Here is a 25,351-nt window from a genome sequence, read left to right as displayed (position 1 = left end):
CACTGTCTTGGGGGGGGGGGGGGAGGGAGGAAGCACTGCCCCAGGCAGAAGGGGCTCCAGGAATCGGCTGGCTGGGGGTTGGTTCTTTCCTTGTAACCGGATCTCCTGGCAACCTCTCACTGACTGAGTTTGGGTGTTTTTTCATAAGTTTCTCTCTGTCTTTCTTCTCCCTCCTCCACCTCTGTCTCTCCCTCTTCCTCTTCCTCTGGAATTCCCCGTGTTCACCCACCCCCTCGGAGCCCCCATTTGCCCAGTGCCCCGCACTCACCTTCCCTGCCCCTCCCTGTCCCTGTCCCTCCCATCCTGGGCCCCCCCACCTCTGTTTGTGAGCAGTGCAGGGAGCTCACTTTCTGCCCCACAGCTGGGTCTCAGGAGCTCCCCCTCTGTCCCCTGTGCCCCAGGATGTCACAGTGGAGCCTGTCCTGGCTGGGCATGGGGCAGCTGGCTGCCTCCCCGTGGCTGCTCCTGTTGCTGGCCGGGGCCACCTGGCTGCTGACCCGCGTCCTGGCCTGGAGCCACCGCTTGCATGACATCTGCTGCCGCCTCCGGTGTTTCCCGCAGCCCCCAAAACGGAGCTGGTTTTGGGGTCACGTGGGCCTGGTGAGTGTGGGTGGGACATGGTCTGGGGTATCAGTGTGGATGGACTTCCTGAGGGGCCGGGAGTGGGGATCAGGGGTTGGGCTGGAGTCTGGGACGCAGTGAAGGGCTGCATGAGACGGGTCCCCCGGTGCCCCCACAGTCTCCCCAGGGCCACTGTCTAGGGTTCACTCCCTGCCTGGCCCATTTTTGTTGGCCTCAGGCCAGCAGGTGCTCCTGTCTGGGCTTTGGCTTCCCCACAGGAATCAACTATGACTTCTGCCCTCCCCTCCCCCCATGGGGGCACAGCTGGGCTGGAGGAGAGGTGTGGGCTGTCTGTCCATTTCCTCCCCTTCCTCCTTATGTAATCTTGCCTTCCATCCCCAAGGTATATCAATGGGGCCCATTGCTCAACTTGGATAAAAGTTGACCACTTCCCCTTTCAGAAGGAATCACTCTGGCCTTGACCTTAATGGCCAAACATTTCATTTATTGCCCCCATTTGGCCAATCTTCACCTGCTGCAGCCTGGTTCCCACCCCCGTCGTGCTTCCACGAGATGACCAGGACCTCATCCCCACCCAGAAGCAATCTGGCTTTGCTGACTGCTGACCGGTCCTGAACCTCCTTGTTCTCTGGGTTTTAGCATTCTAGCACACCGCCCTCCACTGGGCTCCACTGGGCTCCTCCTTCACCCCACCTCTCCACGTGGGGAGCCCTCAGGGTTCTAACCCTCCTTCCCTCTTCTCTGGCTCCCAAGGCCATCACCTTACCCCAGGATCTGACTCCCTAAGTGGGCCACATGGACTTCTTCCACAAGTGAATTACAAGTTCAAGTCCCAGCCTCCCCTCCTCAGGTGGGGTCTCCTAAACACCTCATTCCACCAAGTCAAAATCCAAACTCAGGTTCCCTTCCCAGTCCTGCCCCACCCTCCGTCTTGTCCACCCTTCCTTTGCCCACTTCCCACACTTTGGGGCCCCTGACCCCCCTCTTTTCTCTCCTGCAGTCTGGTCCTTCAGCACGACCAGACGTGCTGCTTCCACAGCCTCTCCTCAACCTGTCCCTTCTCTGCAATCTCCTGCCACTTCTCCTGCCACATCCACTGGTATCTTTCTCCAGGAAGCCCTCTCTCCGACTCCTCAGGCTCCTCATTGCCACTCTTGTCCCCTGTCGTCCTTTCTCTCTTGAGCCCTGGAGACATTTTTCTGAAATTTAGCTTTGGTTTACACCTCTATTTGGCTGAAAACCATTCTATAAGACTGCCCATCATTCTGAACATAGAGACTAAGTGTTGTCAGGCCCACTGCATACCCTAGATACTCCAAGCTCCTGCTTCTTTCCTCAAAGAGCCAAACCCTTTCTACCTCAGGGGCTTTGCTTGTGCTGCTCCTTTGCCAGGAAGGGCTTCCCTTCCTGCAGCCACTGGGTTGATCCCTCCTTTTCATCCCATTTTTTAAGCTCAAGTGTAACTTCTCCAAGCCTCCCTTGACTTCCCCCACTAGACCTGGACCTCTGACTTGGTCCTGCTTAAGCTTAAACAGTTACTTGTCCAAAAAAAAAAAATAAAAAAATAAAAAAATAAACAGTTACTTGTCCAATTATTAGTGGATTATCTCTCTCTCCCACTAGACAATAGCACTGGGGAACGGACATATCTATAATGCCCAGCTCAGGAGCTGCGTAGAGTTGGCCCTTAATAAATGTTTGATGATGTCATGGTGGAAGCCATGTCCTAGGTTTGGGTGAACTTACCATCACTCTCTTAGTCATCCAATGCCAAAGGGATGGGCATCCAGCTCCTCCCCTCCCCTCCTGCAGACCAGCTCATTACAGAACAGGATGTCCCAAGATCATCCTGAAGGTTGCTTAAAATTTTAGGTCTTGGAAATTTCTCATCAAGCCCTGGAAGTAACAGGAATGTTATCAAGTTACTGCAGTTCTACGCACCCCTCTAAGGGCTTGGCTATGGAAACTGGTCTAGGTCCTCTTCTCTCTGCTAGTCCCTCTCGCCGTGTGCGTGACCTCAGCTGAGTCACTCTCCCTGTCTGGGCCAAACTCATCAAGTGTCTCAGGGTCCTTGGGGATCAGGGGGCAGTCAAAAAGGTGAAAACGCCTTCTGTTCACCTGTCTGGAACCCCTGGGAGTTTTTGTCAGGCCAGCATGGGGCATCCTGGAGGGATGGAGAGGGACTGGAGAGGATGCGTCCCCAGGAGCTAACCATGCCCCCATTTCTCCTTTTGGGGCACGTGGCCTTGGTTTCTTCATTTGTAAATGGCATGACTGATGGGAGAGTCCATAGGTGCAGGGGAGATAGGTAGAAAGAGATAGATAGATGATATAGATAGATAGATAGATAGATAGATAGATAGATAGATAGATAGACAGATAGACAGACAGGATGTTCTATGCACAGCCTGGCAGGCAGTAGGGGCTCATAGGTGGGAGCTGCCCTCTTGACTGATGAGCAGAGTTCACATCTGTCCCCTGGGGTCTGCCAGGGCTGGAAGGTCTGCAGACCCTTCACCATGTGAGGAACTGGGGGCTATGTATACTGGCCAAGACATGACAGGGTGTGGGAATGAGCCCCAGTAGAAGTCCTGAGACCACCCTGCTGACCACAAACCTCCCCCATGGGGAGCTCGCTGAGTTTGGAACCACTCCCAGGAGAAGAAAAATCTGACTTCTCGGGGCCCCTGGGTGGCTCAGTCATTAAGCATCTGCCTTCGGCTCAGGTCAGGATCCCAGGGTCCTGGGATCGAGCCCCACATCGGGCTCCCTGATCGGTGGGGAGCCTGCTTCTCCCTCTCCCACTCCCCTTGCTTGTGTTCCCTCTCTCGCTGTGTCTCTCTCTGTCAAATAAATAAATAAAATCTTTAAAAAAAAAAAAAAAGAAAAATCTGATTTCTCAAGCCAAGGTCGGCCTCTCTGTGGGCAGAGAGCATGTCTTCTCTCTGTGACCTGGGATGTACCCTTGGGACGTGGAGAGTCCTCCAGGACCCTCCTGTCCCCAGAGGGAAGGAGCAGGAGGAAGCAGAGATTCCCTCCATCCATGCAGAATCTGGACACCCTGTGCACTATAGAGGCTGCAGGGGATCTGCCGTGGTTCCTTCTGGGGAGGTCACGGCCCCTTTCTTGCTTGTAGGCCCCCTGCCCCCTGGAGCAGGGCTTAAGGGTCATAACTCAGCTGGTGGCCACCTGCCCCCAGGGATTTATGTTCTGCATGGGCTCTCACTATTTTCTGCAATCCTGACATTGCCTGATCTGTCACCATGCCACAGGTACCCACCTGGAATACATGGTGGTGGGCCCTGTAGTAGCATCTGGGGGCCGCAAGCCCCTCCTTACCAAGCTTCTGTAGATCCCAAGGCCCTTCCTGCTCTTGGATGCCCTTGGTCATTTCTTTCTTTCTGCACACTGCTTCAGGATGCTTGGAGAGACTCAGCCCCAGGCTCTGTCCTGGAGGAACCCCAATCTTGGGCATGTAGAACTAGAGACAACCCCAATTCTGTGTGGTCAGAGTGGGTCTGAGGGAGAGATAGGGGCTGGGGGAACCCAGGGGGAAGCAAGGCCTCTGCTGTTAGGGCAGGCTGGAAGACTTCTTGGAGGAGGAGTCGTTTGAAGTGGGTTTGGAATGATGGGTAGGAATTTTTTTTTTTTTTAAGAAAAAAAGATAAAGTATATGCTGTGGAGAGGAAGAGCCCACTCAAAGGCCTGGAGGGGACAGAGTGAGCACCTGGTTTTTGAGCAACAAAGAGTTCAGTGCAGTGAGAGCAATGTTGATGAGAGGCAGGGGAAAAGGTGGAGGGGACAGCAGAGCCAGCAGGGCCAGGGGATTTATTCTGAGGGCTCTGAGGAGTCATGGAGGGTGTGGAGGTGAGGAGGCACAGACTCAGGGAGTAGGAGAGATGGAGAGAGAAATAGGGCTGAAGAAAGAGGGAGATACAGAGAAAAAGTGAGGGAGAGAGAGGCCATACAGAGAGTGTAAAAGAAACATACACATAAACAGATGCAAACACATATCATCTGTCTATCATCAATCCATCCATCTCTCATTTCTCTCCATCTGTCCTTTATCCATCCATCCATCCATCCATCCATCCATCCATCCATCCATCCATCCATCCACTCATCCAGCCATCCACCCATCCATCTGTCCACCCATCCACCCATGCATCCACCCATGCATCCATCCATGCATCCATCCATGCATCCATGCATCCATCCATGCATCCATCCACCCATGCATCCATCCATGCATCCATCCATGCATCCATGCATCCATCCATGCATCCATGCATCCATGCATCCATCCATCCATCCATCCATCCATCCATCCATCCATCCATCCATCCATTTTCCATTCATCCATTATCTATCTGCCTATCATCTAGCTAGCTAGCTAGCTAGCTAGCTATCATCGTCTAGCTATCTATCAACTACCTAAAGAAACAGATGAAGAGAGTGAGGGGACAGGGAGAGACTTATAGATAGATAGACACCTGAAAGACCAACAGACCAACAGAAGGAAGCTGACTTAGTGAGATATAGAAGTATAGACTAATAATGCGGGCAGAAGGGGGAAGTGGGGGAGGGGGTGTGGTGGGTGGAGGGTTGCAGTGGGCAGTTGTGAGCTTCTTGGTTCTCCTGTTTGACCTGGCCTCATCCCCCCACCCATCCTTTCCCGGCCCTGCCATCCACAGGTGAAGAGCAATGAGGAAGGCTTGCGGATGATAGAGGATCTGGGCCACCACTTCCATGATGTTCCCCTCTGGTGGATTGGGCCCTTCTACCCTGTACTGTGACTCGTCCACCCTACCTTTGTTGCTCCCCTGCTCCAGGCACCAGGTATCTCTCCCAGGAGCCCCAACCTAGCCACTCCCCTGCCCCTGCTCCCAGTCCTTCCCACTCCTGGACAGACCAGGTTGAGCAGGCAAATGGGCAATGTTGACGGAGACCTGCCATTAACCCGCTGGATGACTCTGGGCAGGTCCCTGGCTCTCTCTGGTTGCCAGTCCCTTTCAGTTTTGAGTGGTGGAAGTTCAACACTGTTGGTCTAAGTAAAGAAAGTGAATCTGTTGACTGAAAAATTGAAAGAATGTTGTCTTCAAGCATGGTTGACATGGTTGGATCCAGGTCTTAAAGAGTGCCATTGGGAATCTGTCTTCATCTTGTAGCTCTGTTCCTCTCTGACAGCTTCACTCTCATGCTGATAAAGATGAGTCCAAGAAACTCAGCTTCCATGGAAATGTGAGCTCATTCTCTGCAGACCCAGAAAAAGTTGCAGGATTCCTTTACATTGGCCTGGCCTGGGTCACAGGGACCAATTCTTCCTCTAGTCACTGAGACTTAATTGCTGAGGCTTAGGGTCATATGCTCAGCTCTGGAACAGAGGATGGGGTGGCATGGCCACTCTCCTAACTACTTGGATTGAGAGTGGAGGAGGAACAAGATGCTAGTTCCAGAAGGGGATGAATGCTGGGCAAGTAGATACCACAGATGTCCATCCACCAGCATCCCTGCTAGGTTGGCATTTCCTGGGTGAGGAAACCAAGGCTCAGGGGGCATAATAAGTTCTGAAGGCCACATAGTATGCTGAAGCTTCCCTCTTCTGTGTGTTCTTGGCTGCTCTAGCTGCCTCTGCTGGGAGGGACCCTAAGCTGGAAAGGGATTTGGGGTGTGAAGATGGCCAGAGTATTGTGGGGGAAGATCTACCAGACCTCAGGTTGGTCAACTGTGTCTGGTTGGCCCTGGAGGGCTGGTCTAGAGGCACAAGGGAGCAGTGGCAGCTCTTTGTGGTGGATGGGGCTCAGCATCTGAGGGTGGCAGCATCCTTTGGTCTCTTTAAGGGCATAGGAACCCCTTACCTAAGTACTTAATGGCCAGTATGGGGTGGAAGGGGATACTGAGGAAGGCTAAGTCACTCCTGGGCCATGTCTGGGACATTAATGGGACCTTTAAGTCCTGTTTGGGACCATCTGTAGGGCACACTGAGGTCGTGTCAGATTGTCTTTGGGTCCATGTCAGAGCATGTTGTGTCCTGTCAATGTGTGTTATGCATGTTGTTTCATGTCAGGACATGTCAGGACATAGCCCCAACACATGGTGTGGCCATGTCAACTGTTGCAGGAAATGTCAGGGGGCTCTGGGACAGATGAGGTGTCCTAGGTCCCTGTAAAGGCATTTTGTAGAGTGTTGATTTGTGTTCGGGTGTTTTGAATGTGTTGGACCAGGTAGGAGCCATGTCAAGGCATGCTGGAGTATGTTGTGCCATGTTAGGGTGCATCTAAGTACATCTAAGTGTGTCTGCAGGCTCTGCCTTTGCTCTGCTCTGTGCTGCAGCCTGGTCTGGTCCCCCTTCATCTACCCACTCCTCTCTGTTTTCTCTGCCCTTGTTCCCATTCCTGCTATGCTGGGCTTAAAGGGGGTATGCAGAACCCTGATTGGGATCCTCCACCTCCCAACAAAAAGGCCCTCCCCACCTCTTCTCCATGGCCCCTGATGGTCTATCTCTTGTGTCAGCCACCATCATACCCAAGGATATGTTTTTCTACAACCTCCTGAAGCCCTGGCTGGGTGAGTAACTGTGGGTGAAGGGGGTTGGGGACAACCTTGGGGTCTCCGGGGAAGGCACTGCCCTTGTCCATTCCTTGTGACTGCCTCTACTAGGGGATGGGCTCCTGCTGAGTGCTGGTGACAAGTGGAGCCACCACTGCTGCTTGCTGACACCTGCCTTCCATTTTGAAATCTTGAAACCCTATGTGAAGATTTTCAACAAAAGCGCAGGCATCATGCATGTGAGTTCCTTAAATCCAGGGTCCCAGCTGGAGCTTTGGGAAAAGGGGAGTAGCCTCAGACACATATGATCTGGAGTCCTGGTTTGGCTGGATGGCTTTAGGGCCATTCCTTTTCCCATTTAAGCCTCAGTTTCCCCATCTGTAAAATGGGAGGGGGATAAGCCCTTTTTAAAGGGTGATCAAGATGATGTAATGGAATCATGATCCTGGCACATAGTAGGTGCTCAGAAGGTTTTAGTTTCTAGTCTGCCTCACTGAAACTCTGTAAAATTCAAGACACTAATGATGAAGATTGTATAATAGCTCTTTCTGCATAGCATTCCACCTTAAAATTCACTGGTTTGAAAGAATGAGTGTTTGTTGTTGCTCCCAAGATGATGAGTCAGTAGAGTAGTTCTTATCCTGGCTGGAATCACTCACATGTCTGTGGTCATGGGTGGGTTTGGGAGACAGCTCTGCTCGTCCAAGCTCAGCTCTGTGGCACGTTTGGGGCACTGGTCGAGGATGGCTTTGGTGGAACAACTGGATTCCTGCATTTGTCCCTCATCCTCCAGTAGGCTAGCCTGAGCTTGATCACATGGTGGAGGCTCCAAGAGAAAGAAGAGAAACATGCAGTACCTCTTGAATCCTAATTTCAGAACAGGCAACTATGACCTCCACCTTCTTCTGTTGGCCAAACAAGTCCCACATCCAGCTCAAGAGCTGGAGAAAGAGGTTCTACCTCCTAATGGAAGACCTGCAAAACCTCATTGCAAAGGGTGAAGGTATAGGGAGGGACAAAGGAATGGGGACATTTTTGCATCAGTTATCTACCACTATGATAATGATGAAGATGAGGATGATAGCTAACAGTTATTCAGCACTTGCTGTATACCAGAAATAATGCACCAGTTCTATTGCATATGTTGTCTAATTTAATTTTCACAACCATATGAGGTAGAGATGATTATTATTGCCTCATTACAGGTGATGAAATTGAGGCTGAGAGAGGTTAGAGAGCTTGCCCATGTTCAGCTAGCAAGTGAGCTAATAAGTGGAGCTGGGATCCAACCTGATTTGTCTGACACCAAAGCAGGTCATCTTTGACAAGCTTTGACAGGTAGATCCCAATGAGCTTTGACAGGAGGAAGACAATGAGTTGACCAAGAGCACACAGAGTATAGGAGGTAGAGCCAGGATTTGAACTCAGGTCTCCTGACTCCTAACCATGGGGTCTTTTTTTTTTTAAATGGGTTCTTAATAGTAACAGTTTCTACTCCCACCCAAGCCTGGTCCTTCCTGGAGATGGGTACCTGGGGTGGAGGATCAGGAGGCTGGGTCTGGGGGAGTCCATCTTGGTGGTTGGGGCTGAGGAGGAGCTCAGGGGAAGCAGATCCCAACCCCGGATTTGCCCCTTTCTCTGTCCAGGCCAAGTGGCAGTGCCTGGCCTTGGAAGGCAGCACCCATCTAGACATGTTTGAGCACATCAGCCTCATGACCCTGGACAGTCTGCAAAAATGTGTCTTCAGTTTTGACAGCAATTGCCAGGAGTGAGTCTCTGCCCTGGGCATGCGAACATGAGCCATAGACCCAAGGGAGTAGATGGGGAACGGAGGACTGGTTAGCACAATCAGAGGGGACTTCCTGGAGGAGATGGATCAGAGCTAGACATTGAAGGACAAGGAAGGGAAAGAGAAAGAGTGATTCTTTCAGGTAGGCAGAAATGTTTGATAAAGGCCAGGGGGCCACAATGAGCAAAGCATGTGCTGCAGTGAGGAGCCACCTTGGGAATGAGGTTGGAGGGCTTGGCAGGGGCTTTATCTTAAGGACATTCAAAATCCAGACAAAGGCATATGAACTTTATCCTGAGGTTTCCAGGGAGGCATGGAAGGTGTTTGAATAGATGAGGGTCATGGTCAAAGTTGTTTTTGGACATCTGACTCTAAAGAAGACCAGCTGTCATATAGACACAGAATTCAGGGAGACCATGGAGAGGAGAAGGCTTGAATTTGTTGGAGAAAATGGGGCAGATTTGGGAGAAACTAAGAAAGAATGGGCAGGGTCAGATATTGTGTAGGAAAGAGAGGAGACGAGCATGATGCCCAAGCTCTGCCCTGGGGTCTGGGACATGAGGCTATTCATAAAGGTGGGATGTAGAGGGAGAAGCATGCCTGGAGAACACTCTGTTGTGAATAAAGTCCAGGGGGGCTATGATGAGCAAAGCATGTGCCACAGTGCTTCTGGGTTTCTGGTTGGAAGGTGCTCTTAGGGTTTCATGTGGGTTAAGAAGCTGTTTCTTAAGGTTCTCTCTGGCCTGGCCCTGCAGGAGTCCCAGTGAATATATTGCTGCCATCTTGGAGCTCAGTGCCCTTGTGGTGAAATGGCAGGAGCAGATCTTCCTGCACATGGACTTCCTGTACAATCTCACCCCCAATGGGTGGCGCTCCCGCAGGGCCTGCAACCTGGTGCACAACTTCACAGATGCTGTCATCCAGGAGCAGCGCCGTGCCCTCATTAGTGGGGGTTCCCATGACTTCCTCAAGGCCAAGGCTAAGGCCAAGACTTTGGACTTCATTGATGTGCTCCTGCTGGCCAAGGTGGGCTTCCCTGGGATCAGAATTCAAGAGATAGAATGGACCTTGACTTCAAATGTCACATGGAAGAACTTGGACTTGACCCACAGGGTACTGGGCAACCATGGGAGGTGCTTGAGGAAGGGAGAGATGGGTCAGGGATATGTTTTAGACATGACTCTGTAGAAGGCTGCCTGAAAGGGATAAATAAAAGGCTGAAGACCAGGGAGGAGACCTGTTGGGTGGGCTCTAGAGATGATGAGGGACAGATCCTGCTTTGTTGATGGAGCCTGAGGGACTGTTTCAGATTAGACTTAGACACCCTCAGAGCTGGTGTGATTCAGGAGGTCTTGCCCTTTCTCCAGGATGAAGATGGAAAACAATTGTCAGATGAGAACATCCGAGCTGAGGCTGATACCTTCATGTTTGAGGGTGAGCATCCCAGTGTGGGACTATGGGGGTGGGCAGGGGTATGTCCAATCCCAGGAACTTGGTAGGTAGGCCCTGGACCACCCCATCCCACCCCATGCTCCCCATCCACCCTTGAGGGCCTTAAGTAAAGGCGCTGTCCACCCTCTGGTGCTGAACAAGCCCAGAGATGCAAGCCTGTCTGGCTGCCTCTCAGGCCATGACACCACAGCCAGTGGCCTCTCCTGGGTCCTGTACAACCTTGCGAAGCACCCAGAATACCGAACGCTGTCGGCAGGAGGTGCAAGAGCTCCTGAGGGACCGTGAGCCTCAAGAGATTGAATGGTGAGTGCAGGTCATCATGGTTTGTTCCTGAACCCCTCATTGGCTCTGCTCCCAAGCTGGGGAGAGGAAATAACTTTTTGTTAATTCTGTCATTATTGTTTCCTGGGAATAGGAGCAGAACCTAGAGGCAGGTTGGCAGACAGCCTGGAGAGCAGGGAAAGCTTGCAGGCTTATGCAACAGAAAGATCTGAGTTCCACATTTATTGCCCTGCTTACTTGCTATGTGACTTTAATAAAATCAGTTCCCTTTTCTGAATACCACTTTTCTCCTCTGTAAATGGGGGTGGGGCAGGGAATCTCTTCTACAGGGCTGCTTGGTGAACTGTGACAATGTGTTTAGAACAGATGCCATCCAGCATGTGTTCAGTAAATGAACTTCTCCCCACCCTTGCTTTTCTGTCTGAAGTTGCACGCTTTCCCCAAAGATCCTTACTCCCTTTAATTTTTGCTCTTATATCTAATTCCCACATAAAAATCTATTGCAGGGAGTCACAAGAGGTTTTTGGGGGTGAAAAATTACCCATCTCTTTGTTCAGTAAACGTGTCCACACTGCTTGCCCTCTCCCAACTCCACATCCAGTCCCATTCGAGTCTTACCTGGGCAAGGCTGGGGCAGTTAGGAAAGAAGGTGGGTGAGGCTGGGTAGTGAAGCAGCAAATACGAATTCACCACTCTGGTTTTGGGTAGTGGACAGTGCTCCAGGCCTTGGAGATACCTTGTGCAAAGGCCAGGATGGAGGCATGGAGGAGTGAGCCTGGCATGTTTGGGAGGAGGTAAAAGTTGGCTGGATCTTCATGAAATTTACAGTGTAAAGAATCAGAGGGGTCCCAGCGAAGCTAGAGCTGGTAATGGAAGTCCTTCTGCGAATGCTTTGGAAACCATATGAAGACCTTCTAAAGGTGTCAGTTCAAGTTCTCTGGGAAGCCAATATTGGATAAAAGATAAAAGTGGGCAGGGATGCTGCCAGGGAGCCTTACATTGGGCAGAAATGGTCAGGAAGTGGGGGCCCACCCTGCCCTATCATTGGCTGGGAGCTGCCTAAGAAAGCATGGGCTTGGCTTGAATGCTGCCACGGAGCCCAGGGACCCTATAAGTGGAAGCTGTCAGCCAACTGCACTCCTTGCAGCTGGATAGCAAGTTCTTCTTTGAAGAGAGATTCATGACTAACATAGGAGGGCAATGGGGAGCCATGGGAGATGTTTGTGCAGAGGAGAGAAAAGTCAGATATTCTTTTTTTTTTTAAATTTTATTATGTTATGTGAATCATCATACATTATATCATTAGTTTTTGCTGTAGTGTTCCATGATTCATTGTTTGCATATAACACCCAGTGCTCCATGCAGAACGTGCCCTCTTTAATACCCATCACCAGGCTAACCCATCCCCCCAACCCCCTCCCCTCTAGAACGCTCAGTTTGTTTCTTAGAGTCCATAGTCTCTCATGGTTTGTCTCTCCCTCCAATCTCCCCCGCTTCATTTTTCCTTCCTACTATCTTCTTTTTTTAACATATAATGTATTATTTGTTTCAGAGGTACAGGTCTGTGATTCAACAGTCTTACACAATTCACAGTGCTCACCATAGCACATACCCTCCCCAATGTCTATCACCCAGCCACCCCATCCCTCCCACCCCCACCACTCCAGCAACCCTCAGTTTGTTTCCTGAGATTAAGAATTCCTCATTTCAGTGAGATAATATGATACATGTCTTTCTCTGATTGACTTATTTCGCTCAGCATAACACCCTCCAGTTCCATCCACATCATTGCAAATGACAAGATCTCATTCCTTTTGATGGCTGCATGATATTCCATTGTATATATATATATACCACATCTTCTTTATCCATTCATCTGTCGATGGACATCTTGGCTCTTTCCACAGTTTGGCTATTGTGGACATTGCTGCTATAAACATTGGGGTGCATGTACCCCTTCGGATCCCTACATTTGTATCTTTGGGGTAAATACCCAGTAGTGCAATTGCTGGGTCGTAGGGTAGCTCTATTTTCAACTTTCTGAGGAACCTCCATACTGTTTTCCAGAGTGGCTGCACCAGTTTGCATTCCCACCAACAGTGCAGGAGGGTTCCCCTTTCTCTGCATCCCCGCCAACATCTGTCATTTTCTGACTTGTTAATTTTAGCCATTCTGACTGGTGTGAGGTGGTATCTCCTTGAGGTTTTGATTTGGATTTCCCTGATGCTGAGTGATGTTGAGCACTTTTTCATGTGTCTGTTGGCCATTTAGGTGTCTTCTTTGGAAAAATGTCTGTTCATATCTTCTGCCCATTTCTTGATTGAATCATTTGTTCTTTGGGTGTTGAGTTTGAGAAGTTCTTTATAGATTTTGGATACTAGCCCTTTATCTGATATGTCATTTGCAAATATCTTCTCCCATTCTGTCGGTTGTCTTTTGGTTTTGTTGACTCTTTTGCTGTGCAAAACTTTTTATCTTGACGAAGTCCCAATAGTTCATTTTTGCCCTTGCTTCCCTTGCCTTTGGCAATGTTTCTAGGAAGAGGTTGCTGCGGCTGAGGTCGAAGAGGTTGCTGCCTGTGTTCTCCTCTAGGGTTTTGATGGACTCCTGTCTCACATTTAGGTCTTTCAACCATTTTGAGTCTATTTTTGTGTGTGGTGTAAGGAAATGGTCCAGTTTCATTCTTCTGCAGGTGGCTGTCCAATATTCCCAACACCATTTGTTGAAGAGACTTGTCTTTTTTCCATTGGACATTCTTTCCTCCTTTGTCGAAGATTAGTTGACCACAGAGTTGAGGGTCTATTTCTGGGCTCTCTATTCTGTTCCATTGAACAATGTGTCGGTTTTTGTGCCAGTACCATACTGTCTTGATGATTACAGCTTTGTAATAGAGCTTGAAGTCCTGACTTGTGATGCCACCAGCTTCACTTTTCTTTTTCAACATTCCTCTGGCTATTTGGGGTCTTTTCTGGTTCCATACAAATTTTAGGATTATTTGTTCCATTTCTTTGAAAAAAGTGGATGATATTTTGATAGGAATTGCATTAAATGTGTAGATTGCTCTAGGTAGCATTGACATCTTCACAATATTTGTTCTTCTAATCCATGAGCATGGAACGTTTTTCCATTTCTTTGTGTCTTCCTCAATTTCTTTCATGAGTATTTTATAGTTTTCTGAGTACAGATCCTTTGCCTCTTTGGTTAGATTTATTCCTAGGTATCTTATGGTTTTGGGTGCAATTGTAAATGGGATCGACTCCTTAATTTCTCTTTCTTCTGTCTTGTTGTTGGTGTATAGGAATGCCACTGATTTCTGTGTATTGATTTTTTCTTTTTTTTTTTTTAAAGATTTTATTTATTTGTATGACAGAGAGAGACACAGCGAGAAAGGGAACACAAGCAGGGATAGCGGGAGAGGGAGAAGCAGGCTTCCCGTTGAGCGGGGAGCCCAATGCGGGGCTCGATCCCAGGACCCTGGGATCATGACCTGAGCCGAAGGCAGACGCTTAACGACTGAGCCACCCAGGTGCCCCTGTGTATTGATTTTATATCCTGCCACTTTACTGAATTCCTGTATGAGTTCTAGCAGTTTTGGGGTGGAGTCTTTTGGGGTTTCCACATAAAATATCATATCATCTGTAAAGAGCGAGAATTTGACTTCTTCTTTGCTGATTCGGATGCTTTTTATTTCTTTTTGTTGACTGATTGCTGTGGCTAGGACTTCTAATACTATGTTGAATAGTAGTGGTGATGGTGCACATCCCTGCTGTGTTCCTGACCTTAGGGGGAAAGCTCTCAGTTTCTCCCCATTGAGAATGATATTTGCTGTGGGTTTTTCATAGATGGCTTTTATGATATTGAGGTACGTACCCTCTATCCTTATACTCTGAAGAGTTTTGATCAAGAAAGGATGCTGTACTTTGTCAAATGCTTTTTCTGCATCTATTGAGAGGATCATATGGTTCTTGTTCTTTCTTTTATTAATGTATTGTATCATATTGATTGATTTGCAGATGTTGAACCAACCTTGCAGCCCAGGAATAAATCCCACTTGGTCATGGTGAATAATCCTATTCACGTGTTGGATCCTATTGGCTAGTATTTTGGTGAGAATTTTTGCATCCATGTTCAACAGGGATATTGGTCTGCAGTTCTCCTTTTTGATAGGGTCTTTGGTTTTGGGATCAAGGTAATGGTGGCCTCATAAAACCAGTTTGGAAGTTTTCTTTCCATTTCTATTTTTTGGAACAGTTTCAGAAGAATAGGTATTAATTCTTCTTTAAATGTTGGTAGAATTCCCCTGGGAAGCCATCTGACCCTGGGCTCTTGTTTATTGGGAGATTTTTGATTACTGCTTCAATTTCCTTAGTGGTTATAGGCCTGTTCAGGTTTTCTATTTCTTCCTGGTTCAGCTTTGGTAGTTGATACATCTCTAGGAATGCATCCATTTCTTCTAGATTATCTAATTTGCTGGCATATAGTTGCTCATAATATGTTCTTATAATTGTTTGTATTTCTTTGGTGTTGTTTGTGATCTCTCCTCTTTCATTCATGATTTTATTTATTTGGGTCATTTCTCTTTTTTGACAAGTCTGGCCAGGGGTTTATCAATCTTTTTTTTTTTATTTTTTTTATTCTTATGTTAATCCCCATACATTACATCATTAGTTTTAGATGAAGTGTTCCATGATTCATTGTTTGTGCATAACACCCAGTGCTCCATGCAGAATGTGCCCTCCTCAATACCCACCACCAGGCTAACCCATCCTCCCACCCCCAGGGGTTTATCAATCTTATTAATTCTTTCAAAGAACCAGCTCCTAGTTTCTTTGATCTGTTCTACTGTTCTTTTGGTTTCGATTTCATTGATTTCTGCTCTGATCTTTATTATTTCTCTTCTCCTGCTGGGTTTAGGCTTTTTTTGCTGTTTTTTCTCTAGCTCCTTTGGGTGTATGGTTAGGTTGTGTATTTGAGACCTTTCCTGTTTCTTGAGAAAGGCTTGTATTGCTATATACTTTCCTCTTAGGACTGCCTTTGCTGCATCCCAAAGATTTTGAACAGTTGTGTTTTCATTTTCATTGGTTTCCATGAATTTTTTAAATTCTTCTTTAATTTCCTGGTTGACCCATTCATTCTTTAGTAGGATGCTCTTTAGCTTCCGTGTATTTGAGTTCTTTCTGACTTTCCTCTTATGATTGAGTTCTAGTTTCAAAGCATTGTGGTCCGAAAATACGCAGGGAATGATCCCAATCTTTTGGTACTAGTTGAGACCTGATTTGTGACCTAGGATGTGATCGATTCTGGAGAATGTTCCATGGGCACTAGAGAAGAATGTGTATTTTGTTGCTTTGGGATGGAATGTTCTGAATATGTCTGTGAAGTCCATTTGGTCCAGTGTGTCATTTAAAGTCTTTATTTCCTTGTTGATCTTTTGCTTAGATGATCTGTCCATTTCAGTGAGGGGGGCGTTAAAATCCCCCACTATTATTGTATTGTTGTCGATGTGTTTCTTTGCTTTTGTTATTAATTGCCTTATATAATTGGCTGCTCCCATGTTAGGGGCATAGATATTTACAGTTGTTAGATCTTCTTGTTGGATAGACCCTTTAAGTATGATATAGTATCCTTCCTCATCTCTTTGGTTTAAAATCTAATTTGTCTGATATAAGGATTGCCACCCCAGCTTTCTTTTGGTGTCCATTAGCTTGGTAAATGGTTTTCCACCCCCTCACTTTCAATCTGAGGGTGTCTTTGGGTCTAAAATGAGTCTCTTGCAGACAGCATATTGACGGATCTTATTTTTTTATCCAATCTGATACCATGTGTCTTTTGATTGGGGCATTTAGCCCATTTACATTCAGGGTAGCTATTGAAAGATATGAATTTAGTGCCATTGTATTGCCTGTAAGGTGACTGTTACTGTATATTGTCTGTGTTCCTTTCTGGTCTATGTTGCTTTTAGGGTCTCTCTTTGCTTAGAGGACCCCTTTCAAGATTTCTTGTAGGACTGGTTTCGTGTTTGCAAATTCCTTTAGTTTTTGTTTGCCTGGAAGCTTTTTATCTCTCCTTCTATTTTCAGTGACAGCCTAGCTGGATATAGTATTCTTGGCTGCATATTTTTCTCATTTAGTGCTCTGAATATATCCTGCCAGTCCTTTCTGGCCTGCCAGGTCTCTGTGGATAGGTCTGTTGCTAATCTAATGTTTCTACCATTGTAGGTTACAGATCTCTTGTCCCGAGCTGCTTTCAGGATTTTCTCTTTGTCTCTGAGACTCGTAAGTTTTACTATTAGATGTTGGGGTGTTGACCTATTTTTATTGATTTTGAGAGGGGTTCTCTGTGCCTCCTGGATTTTGATGCCTGTTTCTTTCCCCAAATTAGGGAAGTTCTTTACTATAATTTGCTCCAGTATACCTTCTGTCCCTCTCTCTCTTTCTTCTTCTTCTGGGATCCCAATTATTCTAATATTGTTTCATCTTATGGTATCACTTATCTCTTGAATTCTGCCCTCGTGATCCAGTAGTTGTTTATCTCTCTTTTTCAGCTTCTTTATTTTCCATCATTTGGTCTTCTATATCACTAATTCTGTCTTCTGCCTCATTTATCCTAGCAGTTAGAGCCTCCATTAAAAAATTTTTTCTATTTTTATGTTAATCACCATACATTACCTCATTAGTTTTTGATGTAGTGTTCCATGATTCATTGTTTGTGCATAACACCCAGTGCTCCATGCAGAACGTGCCCTCTTTAATACCCATCACCAGGCTAACCCATCCTCCCACCCCCCTCCCCTCTAGAACCCTCAGTTTGTTTTTCAGAGTCCGTCATCTCTCATGGTTCGTCTCCCCCTCCGATTTTCCCCCCTTCATTCTTCCCCTCCTGCTATCTTCTTCTTCTTCTTCTTTTTTTCTTAACATATATTGCATTATTTGTTTCAGAGGTACAGATCTATGATTCAACAGTCTTGCACAATTCACAGTGCTCACCGTAGCACATACCCTCCCCAATGTCTATCACCCAGTCACCCCATCCCTCCCACCTCCCCCCCCAACTCCAGCAACCCTCAGTTTGTTTTCTGAGATTAAGAATTCCTCATATCAGTGAGGTCATATGATACATGTCTTTCTCTGATTGACTTATTTAGCTCAGTAGAACACCCTCCAGTTCCATCCACGTCTTTGCAAATGGCAAGATCTCATTCCTTTTGAGGGCTAGAGCCTCCATTTTTTATTGCACCTCATTAATAGCCTTTTTGATTTCGACTTGGTTAGATTTTAGTTCTTTTATTTCTCCAGAAAGGGTTTCTCTAATATTTTCCATGCTTTTTTCAAGCCCAGCTAGTATCTTTAAAATCGTCATTTTGAACTCAAGTTCCGACATCTTACTAATGTCCGTATTGATTAGGTCCCTGGCAGATGGTACTGCCTCTTGTTCATTTTTTTGAGGTGATTTTTTCTGTCTTGTCATTTTGTCCAGAGGAGAATAGATGAATGAGAGAACAAAATGCTAACAGGGTAACAACGACCCAGGAAAATATACACTAAACAAATCAGAAGAGACCAGAGCTCCTCCCATTAGCACAGCATGGTAATTGAGGGGAAACTCCCAACTCCTGGCTTCTCCCTTCCAGAAAGTGGTTGCTTTTCTGTTCAGAGAGTTGCTGCTATTCTTTTCTTTGATCTCCTGTTGAATTCGTAGGTGTTCAGAATGGTTTGATCCCTATATGGCTGAATTCCTGGGACCAGATGAAATTTAGGTCTCCTACTCCTCCACCATCTTGCTCCTCCCCACTCAATTCAAATTCTGAAAAGTCAGATATTCTTATTAAAAATATCTGTAGCTACAGGGGCAAATTGGAGGTGATGAGCTGGAGCCTGGGGGCCAGGGAGCAGATTTGGAGCCAAGGGCTGAAGGATGCAGAGGAGATGTTGGACTGAACACTTTGGAGGTAGTGCCCTCAACTTCAAGGCTTTGCTCAGCAGAGCAGTTCTGTGAAGTGGAGAAGTGTTTTTGTGCTTCTCCCAGCTTCAAACAATTATACACTTGGTAAAAATTTCAACAGTATGAATTGGTTTGCAATGGATATAAGCCTTTGTCTTTTTTTCTTTCTCAGCTCTATTGAGATATAGTTGACATATAATACTGTGTAAGTTTAAGGTGTACAACACAAGGATTTGATATATATTGCAAGATGAGTAAAAGGTTAAACTCTTCTATTATTTCACATAAGCCTCTGTCTTATGCCAGCACCCCAATCCCATCCCCACCTTTGATAGTTTCCTGTGTCCTTCCAATGTTCAGTCTATGCCCACATGTATCTGTCCACCATCTCTTTGCTCATTCAGTTTTCTTTCTACAACTGAGAATATACATAGAACATTCAGGCATGCAGGTTGACAATATAATTTCCAGATCTTTTCATTTTTTTTTCAGGATACAAATTTTGAGAAATTAATTTGAATTACAAAATCAATAATGGGAAGAAGACTTTTTATTTTTTCTTGCACAAAATGAAACACTATGGAGAAGTTAGGTTCACCTTTGTTACCCTCCCCCCAAGCCTCATCAATCCCCTATCTCCTGAGGGGTCTCTAGGGGCATCAATTTGTCATATGTCCTTTCAGACTTTTCTGAAATTCTTAGAGTTATATATTTATGTAATTATTATAGTTTAATAGAAATACATCCCCATACATTTAGTCACTTGTTTTTTTCACTCAATATTATGTCTTAGAGCTCCTTTCTGAGTGCGATATAGGATTGCATAAATTATTCATCTCACCCCTTTTTTGGGGACATTTATGAGAAGATTTGTAGTTATGATAGATATTGCTGAACTGCCTTTCAGCATCTCTGTACTGATTTACCTTGCAGCGTGTGTTAGGACTAGTGAGCCCTATTTCCTTCTTTTTGTTAGCTGTATAGTATTCCATCACATGGATGTACCATGATTTATCTAAACATTCCTGTCGATGGACATTTGTAGTTTGGGAGCTTTTGCTATAATAAACATGATGTAGTAAACATCCATGTACACTGATTTTTGCTCACATGTGTAGATGTCTCTCCAGAACAGATTTCTAGAAGTGGTGTTGCTGAATCAAAGACCATTTGAGTTTTCATAATTTAATTAGCTCTTGGCAAATCGACTCCTACAAACGGATTTTCAGAGTGCCAATTTCCTCGCATCCTCACTGACAGTGTGTGTTATGAAACTTTACAACTTGTGCCAACCTGGTAAGTGAATATTATACTTTGTTATTCTAATGAACATCACTTTAAGTATGGGTAAAACTGAGCACTATTTTCACATGTTTATGAACCATGAATATTTCTTTTCCTGCAAAGCATCATTTTGCGTAATTTGTCCTTTTTACCTTGAGTTTTTTTGTTTTTTTTCTTACTGATTTATAAGGACTCTTTAAAGAGAATTAATTTCTTTTCTTTTTTGCAAAAATTCTTTCCCAGGATGTCTTTTGACTTTATTTTGGTTTTCATTCATTTCTTTGTAATCACATTTATTAGCTTTTTTTTTTAAAAGATTTTATTTATTTATTTGACAGAGAGAGACACAGTGAGAGAGGGAACACAAGTAGGGGAGAGGGAAAAGCAGGCTTCCCACTGAGCAGGGAGCCCGATGTGGGACTCCATCCCAGGACCGTGGGATCATGACCTGAGCCGAAGGCAGACGCTTAACTGACTGAGCCACCCAGGCGCTCCTTATTGGCTTTTTTATAGCTTCTGTTTTTTTTGTTTTTTTTTTTAATGCTTGGAAAAGCCCTTCACACTCTAATGCTAAACTTTAAAACTTGTTTGTTTTCTTCTAATGGATTTATTTGTTTATTTTTTTAAAGATTTTATTTATTTATTTGAGACAGAGAGAATGAGAGAGACAGAGAGCATGAGAGGGGGGAGGGTCAGAGGGAGAAGCAGACTCCCCGCCGAGCAGGGAGCCCGATGCGGGACTCGATCCCAGGACTCCAGGATCATGACCTGAGCCGAAGGCAGTCGCTTAACCAACTGAGCCACCCAGGCGCCCCTAATGGATTTATTTATTGAAAAATGTTATTGAACTTAAATTTTATTTAATATTTTTATTATTATTTCTTACATTTAATCTTTCTTCCATATTAAATCCATACTGGTATAAGTGCTGAAGTAGGAATCTATTTTTTTCTCCAAATGGCTAATTATTTCAACAGAATTTGATACATAGTTTGTATTTGTCTTAGGATTTTAAATAATAGCAGCTTTACAATAAACTAAATTTGTTCATATATTAGGGCTTATTTCTGGACTCCATTCTGTTCTATTTATATATTCATACATAAGCACTAAGCAGTCTTCATTATCATATTAAAAAACATTTTCATAATTGATAAAGTTGGTTCAATCTCATTACTTTGCATTTACATTTTTTCTTGCATTTTTATTTTTTTCATTTGAACACTATGATTGGATTGGGTAGTTTGAAAAATACTCTTGACAGTTTTAATCTGTTAGTTATTTGGGCATCAGGTGTCAAGGATGAAGTTAACCGTGGCCCTTTACTCATGACTAATTATCATCATTTTTTTTTTTGTGCAATACTTACTTATTCCCATTCATTCCAATTCTCTACTTCCAGCACTCCACCAATATGATTCTAGAGTATTCAATCCTTTTATTTGCATAATTTGTTGTTTTGGGTAGATGTATTTTAAAATTCACAGGTATGTGTTATATCACAGATCTCCTGCTGGCTCTTACCTTTTTCAGAAACATAGCACTATGACTTTACTAGAAATCCCTGGTTCTGTTATATTTAGGTTATTGCTTTGAACTGTCATATAGAATTTCCCTCTACAATCCCTTAGAGCTGAATATCCAGGAGGCTTCCATCTCATTACTGCAATGAACATCTTGGTGTGCATGTCTTTATCTACCTATCTGAGAATTTCTCTGGGTTCTATGCCCAAGAGCCAGGTTGGTAGGTCGTAAAACACACATTGCCTTTCCTTGACCACACTGATGCCTTTTAGAGTGGTTGCTCATGTTCATACTGTCACCGTCAATGCATGAGGTCTCTCTACCCCATGCCTCAGCTACTTAATCTTCACCATCACCCATCTTGTTAATTCTCCCCTCAAATAGATGTGAGGTAATATCTCATTACTAGATAATTTCCATTTGTCTCATAACCGGCAACTTTGAGCTTCTCTTCATGTTTTAAATCTCTGAGTTTGAGCTCCCATGAATTCTTAGAACATGTCCTTTGTCTGCTTATCTCTTGAGTCCCTGTCATCTCTCTTGTTGATTTGCAGGAAGTCCTTGTATATTCAAGATATTGTTCTAGATCCATTTATTTATTGCAGATAATCTTCTGTAAATCTCTCATCTGAATGTTAATTTGGTCCAGGGTGTCTTTTGTTAAACAGAAATCCTTAATTCTGTGCATAGTTTTCCTTTTTTTTTCTTCTTTCTCTTCCATTTTATGTTTTGGGGGTTTTAAGAATTCCTTCCTACTCATAGGTCACAAAGATGTCTTCTATGTTATATCTTCTTTTAACTTTATGGTTTTACCTTTCAAGTATAAGAGAAGACTGCATCTTCATGTAGAGTGCATGATAATCCAGTACTTTTTATTTCCACATCATCAGTTGTCTGACCATCCATTTCTGAGGGATTGTGGGGCCTCCTTTACCAGATGCTATGTTTTCAACTATTCATGTGCCTGTCTCTGAGCTCTCTATCCTGTCCCATGGGTCTGTTTTCCTGTTCTTGAAACAGTGCCATGCTGTTATTTTATTTATTTTATTTTAATATTACCATACTTTTATAATAGGTCTTAATATTTGGTAGATGAATTCTCTTTCTTCAATCTTTTATTTTTAAATTGACATAGCTCTTTTTTTCTTTATTATGTTATGTTAATCACCATACATTACATCATTAATTTTTGATGTAGTGTTCCATGATTCATTGTTTGTGTATAACATCCAGTGCTCTATGCAATACGTGCCCTCCTTAATACCTGACATAGCTCTTGAAGTTTATTTTTTTCAAACTGAGTAAGATTACTGAGTTCAAAACAACAACAACTAGATTTTTACTGAATTGCCTTGAATATATCAATTAACTTACAAAGAATCTACGCCTTTATAATATTAGGTCATCCCACCTTAGAGTGTGGGTCTTATTTGTTCAAATAATCTGTTAAGTCCAGTATATATTTTTTTCCTTTTCAACTAATTGTATACTTAAAAAACTTTCTTATGCAAATGTATTAACACTTTTAAGGATACCCTGTGAATGTTGTGCTTTGCTCAGAAATGCTTCTAAAAATACTAGGTTAAATTTCCTTCTAGTGACTTTTGTGATTTTGATTTTCTAATGCTTAAATTTTTGGCCCATCTGGAATTTATTTTGTTATAGAAGTGAGGGTCAGAGCAAGGTGGGGAGAGGGTCTCCAGGGGCAGCAGGAGGGCTGGGGGAGTCTTTGATTCGATCCTTGGATAATTGTTGGGGGGCTTCCTTAGGGACCTGGCCCAGCTGCCCTTCCTGACCATGTGCATCAAGGAGAGTCTGACGCTGCACCCCTCGGTTACAGTCATTGCCCGCCGCTGTACCCAGGACGTCAGGCTCCCTGATGGCCGGGTCATCCCCAAAGGTGTCCACAGCATCAGGGGGAGGAGGGTGGTGGTCCTATCTGCTGAGACCTTATCCTGACTGTTTCTCTTCTCCCCCATAGGGAGCATCTGTGTCATCAGCATCTTTGGGATTCATCACAACCCGTCTATCTGGCCGGACCCTGAGGTGCTTCCCTCCCTCTTCTCCACCCGGCGACCCGACCAGGGGGCGGGGTCTTGACCAGGGAAGTCAGACACTCCCCCTCCACTGTATCCACAGCTGTCTTTTCTAGCGTTGTCTGGGTATCTTGAGAAACCCCACCCAGCAGCCCTGCCTCTGTCTGACCCCAGGTATACAATCCCTTCCGCTTCGACCCAGAAATCCCCCAGAAGAGGTCTCCCCTGGCTTTTATTCCCTTCTCCGCGGGGCCCAGGTGAGCGCAGCGGGCATCCCAGGTGGGAATGTGGTGGTGAGGGCAGGGATCTGGGACTGAAAACCCAGACATGGCTGTGGGGGCAGGAAAGGGGGGAAATTGAGGATGGCTCTCCTTCTCTCCCCTCTTCCAGAGGTTAGAGGTAACGGTCTGGGGAGTGGAGGTTGGATGGGTCTAACAAGAGCTCCTCGGTGTGGGCAGAGCCCCTTCCCCCTGTCTGCTGGCCTGAGTTCAGGGCTGGGGTCTGGGCCAAGCTCAGGGGATAGGCAAGCCCACATGGGGGTCCCAGGCATGGGTTAGCCCACTTCTGGATCCCTGCAGGCAGGGCTGGGGGTCCCGGGCCAAGTTCTGGGCGCGATGGGACCTGCTGGGTCCCTGGCGAGTCAGAGCCGTCACTTCCGCCCACAGGAACTGCATTGGGCAGACGTTCGCCATGACCGAGATGAAGGTGGTCCTGGCGCTCACGCTGCTGCGCTTCGGGTTCCTGCCAGAGGAGGAGGAGCCGCGCAGGAAGCTGGAGCTCATCCTGCGCGCAGAGGGTGGACTTTGGCAGCGCGTGGAGCCACTGAGCGCGGGCTCCCGGTGACCTTGCGAGCTGCTGGCTTGGGATCCACCCAGAACCTACACGCCTCGCTTTGTGGATTCCCAGGAATGAAACTTTGCAGTCTCCTCTGCCAGAACCTCATCGAGAGCCAGCAGGGGTGGGCGAGGCGGGGTGGAGAGGAGGCCCAAGACCCTGAGAGCCTTTCCAGATGACCACAGGCCCCCCATGTTGATTGCTGGTTCTACCAGAGCCCGATCAAGGAGTTTATCCTGTAGGCAATAGGGAGCCTTGGGAGGTGTTTGAGCGAGAGAGGGACCAGGGTTAAGGACTGACTTAAGGGCATGTTTGAGGCTCTGGGTCACAGAGGAGAACCCGTAGTAGCACTACGCTCTGATCAGCCTGACCTCTGTTCCTATCTAATATACCCAAACTTCTCTTACCTCAGGATCCTTCACTATGTCTATAGTTACTGTGTTTACTTCAACAAAGCAAATATACTTTATCCTGTGTGATCATTGCAGTCACTGTATCTGTTATATAGTCTGTTGTTTTTGCTGGTTTTCACTGGCAGAGTCGTCGTTCTTGTGTGCCTGGTTATCTTTGCCTGACTACTGGTTATCATATTTGAAATAAGATTTGTAGAATTTGAAGAGGGTAGCTTTCTCTAAGGAGGAGGTCTTGGAGCCTTGCTGATGGAAGATTATGTTAAATCAAGTTCAAGACTTGTGGTGGCCAAGATCAGGAAGGCAGTTTAAATTCTAGTTGAGATCACACTTATAGGCTCCTCCACTCCTCTCACTCTGAGGGGTGTAGCTTTTTGAGGTCTCCACTTATGTAAGGAGGGTCTTCTCACAATTTCTCTTTCTCGTATCACTATAGGCCTTGATTTTTCTCCCCTGACCATGAAGCCATCAAAACAGCTTCACATTTTCCTGACTTGAGAAATGCCTCCAGGGCAAATGTGTAATTCATGTTCATTTAGCTCTAGGCTTCTAGTTTCATTTGAGTGGTGTCTTCGTAATTCTTTACTATCTTTTCTGGTCATGTATTCATTTAAGAAATTGGAAAAGTATCCAGCTGTGAGAGTTGTTTTTTAAAAATTGAAAGTTTA

The 25,351-nt window shown here is 45.7% G+C and overlaps 1 protein-coding gene across 1 annotated transcript; it reads left to right on the top strand.

Annotated features, from left to right (window-relative positions):
* On the top strand, positions 1–24,920 carry LOC123833981 (cytochrome P450 4F6-like). Its single transcript, XM_064598485.1, is given in 13 exon segments — positions 1–600; positions 5,277–5,421; positions 7,096–7,149; positions 7,243–7,370; positions 8,778–8,899; positions 9,676–9,946; positions 10,288–10,354; positions 10,548–10,611; positions 10,613–10,675; positions 23,173–23,303; positions 23,385–23,449; positions 23,614–23,696; positions 24,105–24,920. Coding segments are annotated over 13 exon segments (1,569 nt in total). The 5' UTR covers positions 1–402; the 3' UTR covers positions 24,283–24,920.
* The last annotated feature ends 431 nt before the right edge of the window (positions 24,921–25,351 follow it).

Source organism: Mirounga angustirostris, unplaced genomic scaffold (assembly GCF_029215605.1).
Source record: "Mirounga angustirostris isolate CCGP_5_RB_7025 unplaced genomic scaffold, mMirAng1.0.hap1 SCAF_1, whole genome shotgun sequence".
Taxonomy (NCBI): domain Eukaryota; kingdom Metazoa; phylum Chordata; class Mammalia; order Carnivora; family Phocidae; genus Mirounga; species Mirounga angustirostris.
This window is presented reverse-complemented; position numbering and strand designations above follow the sequence as displayed.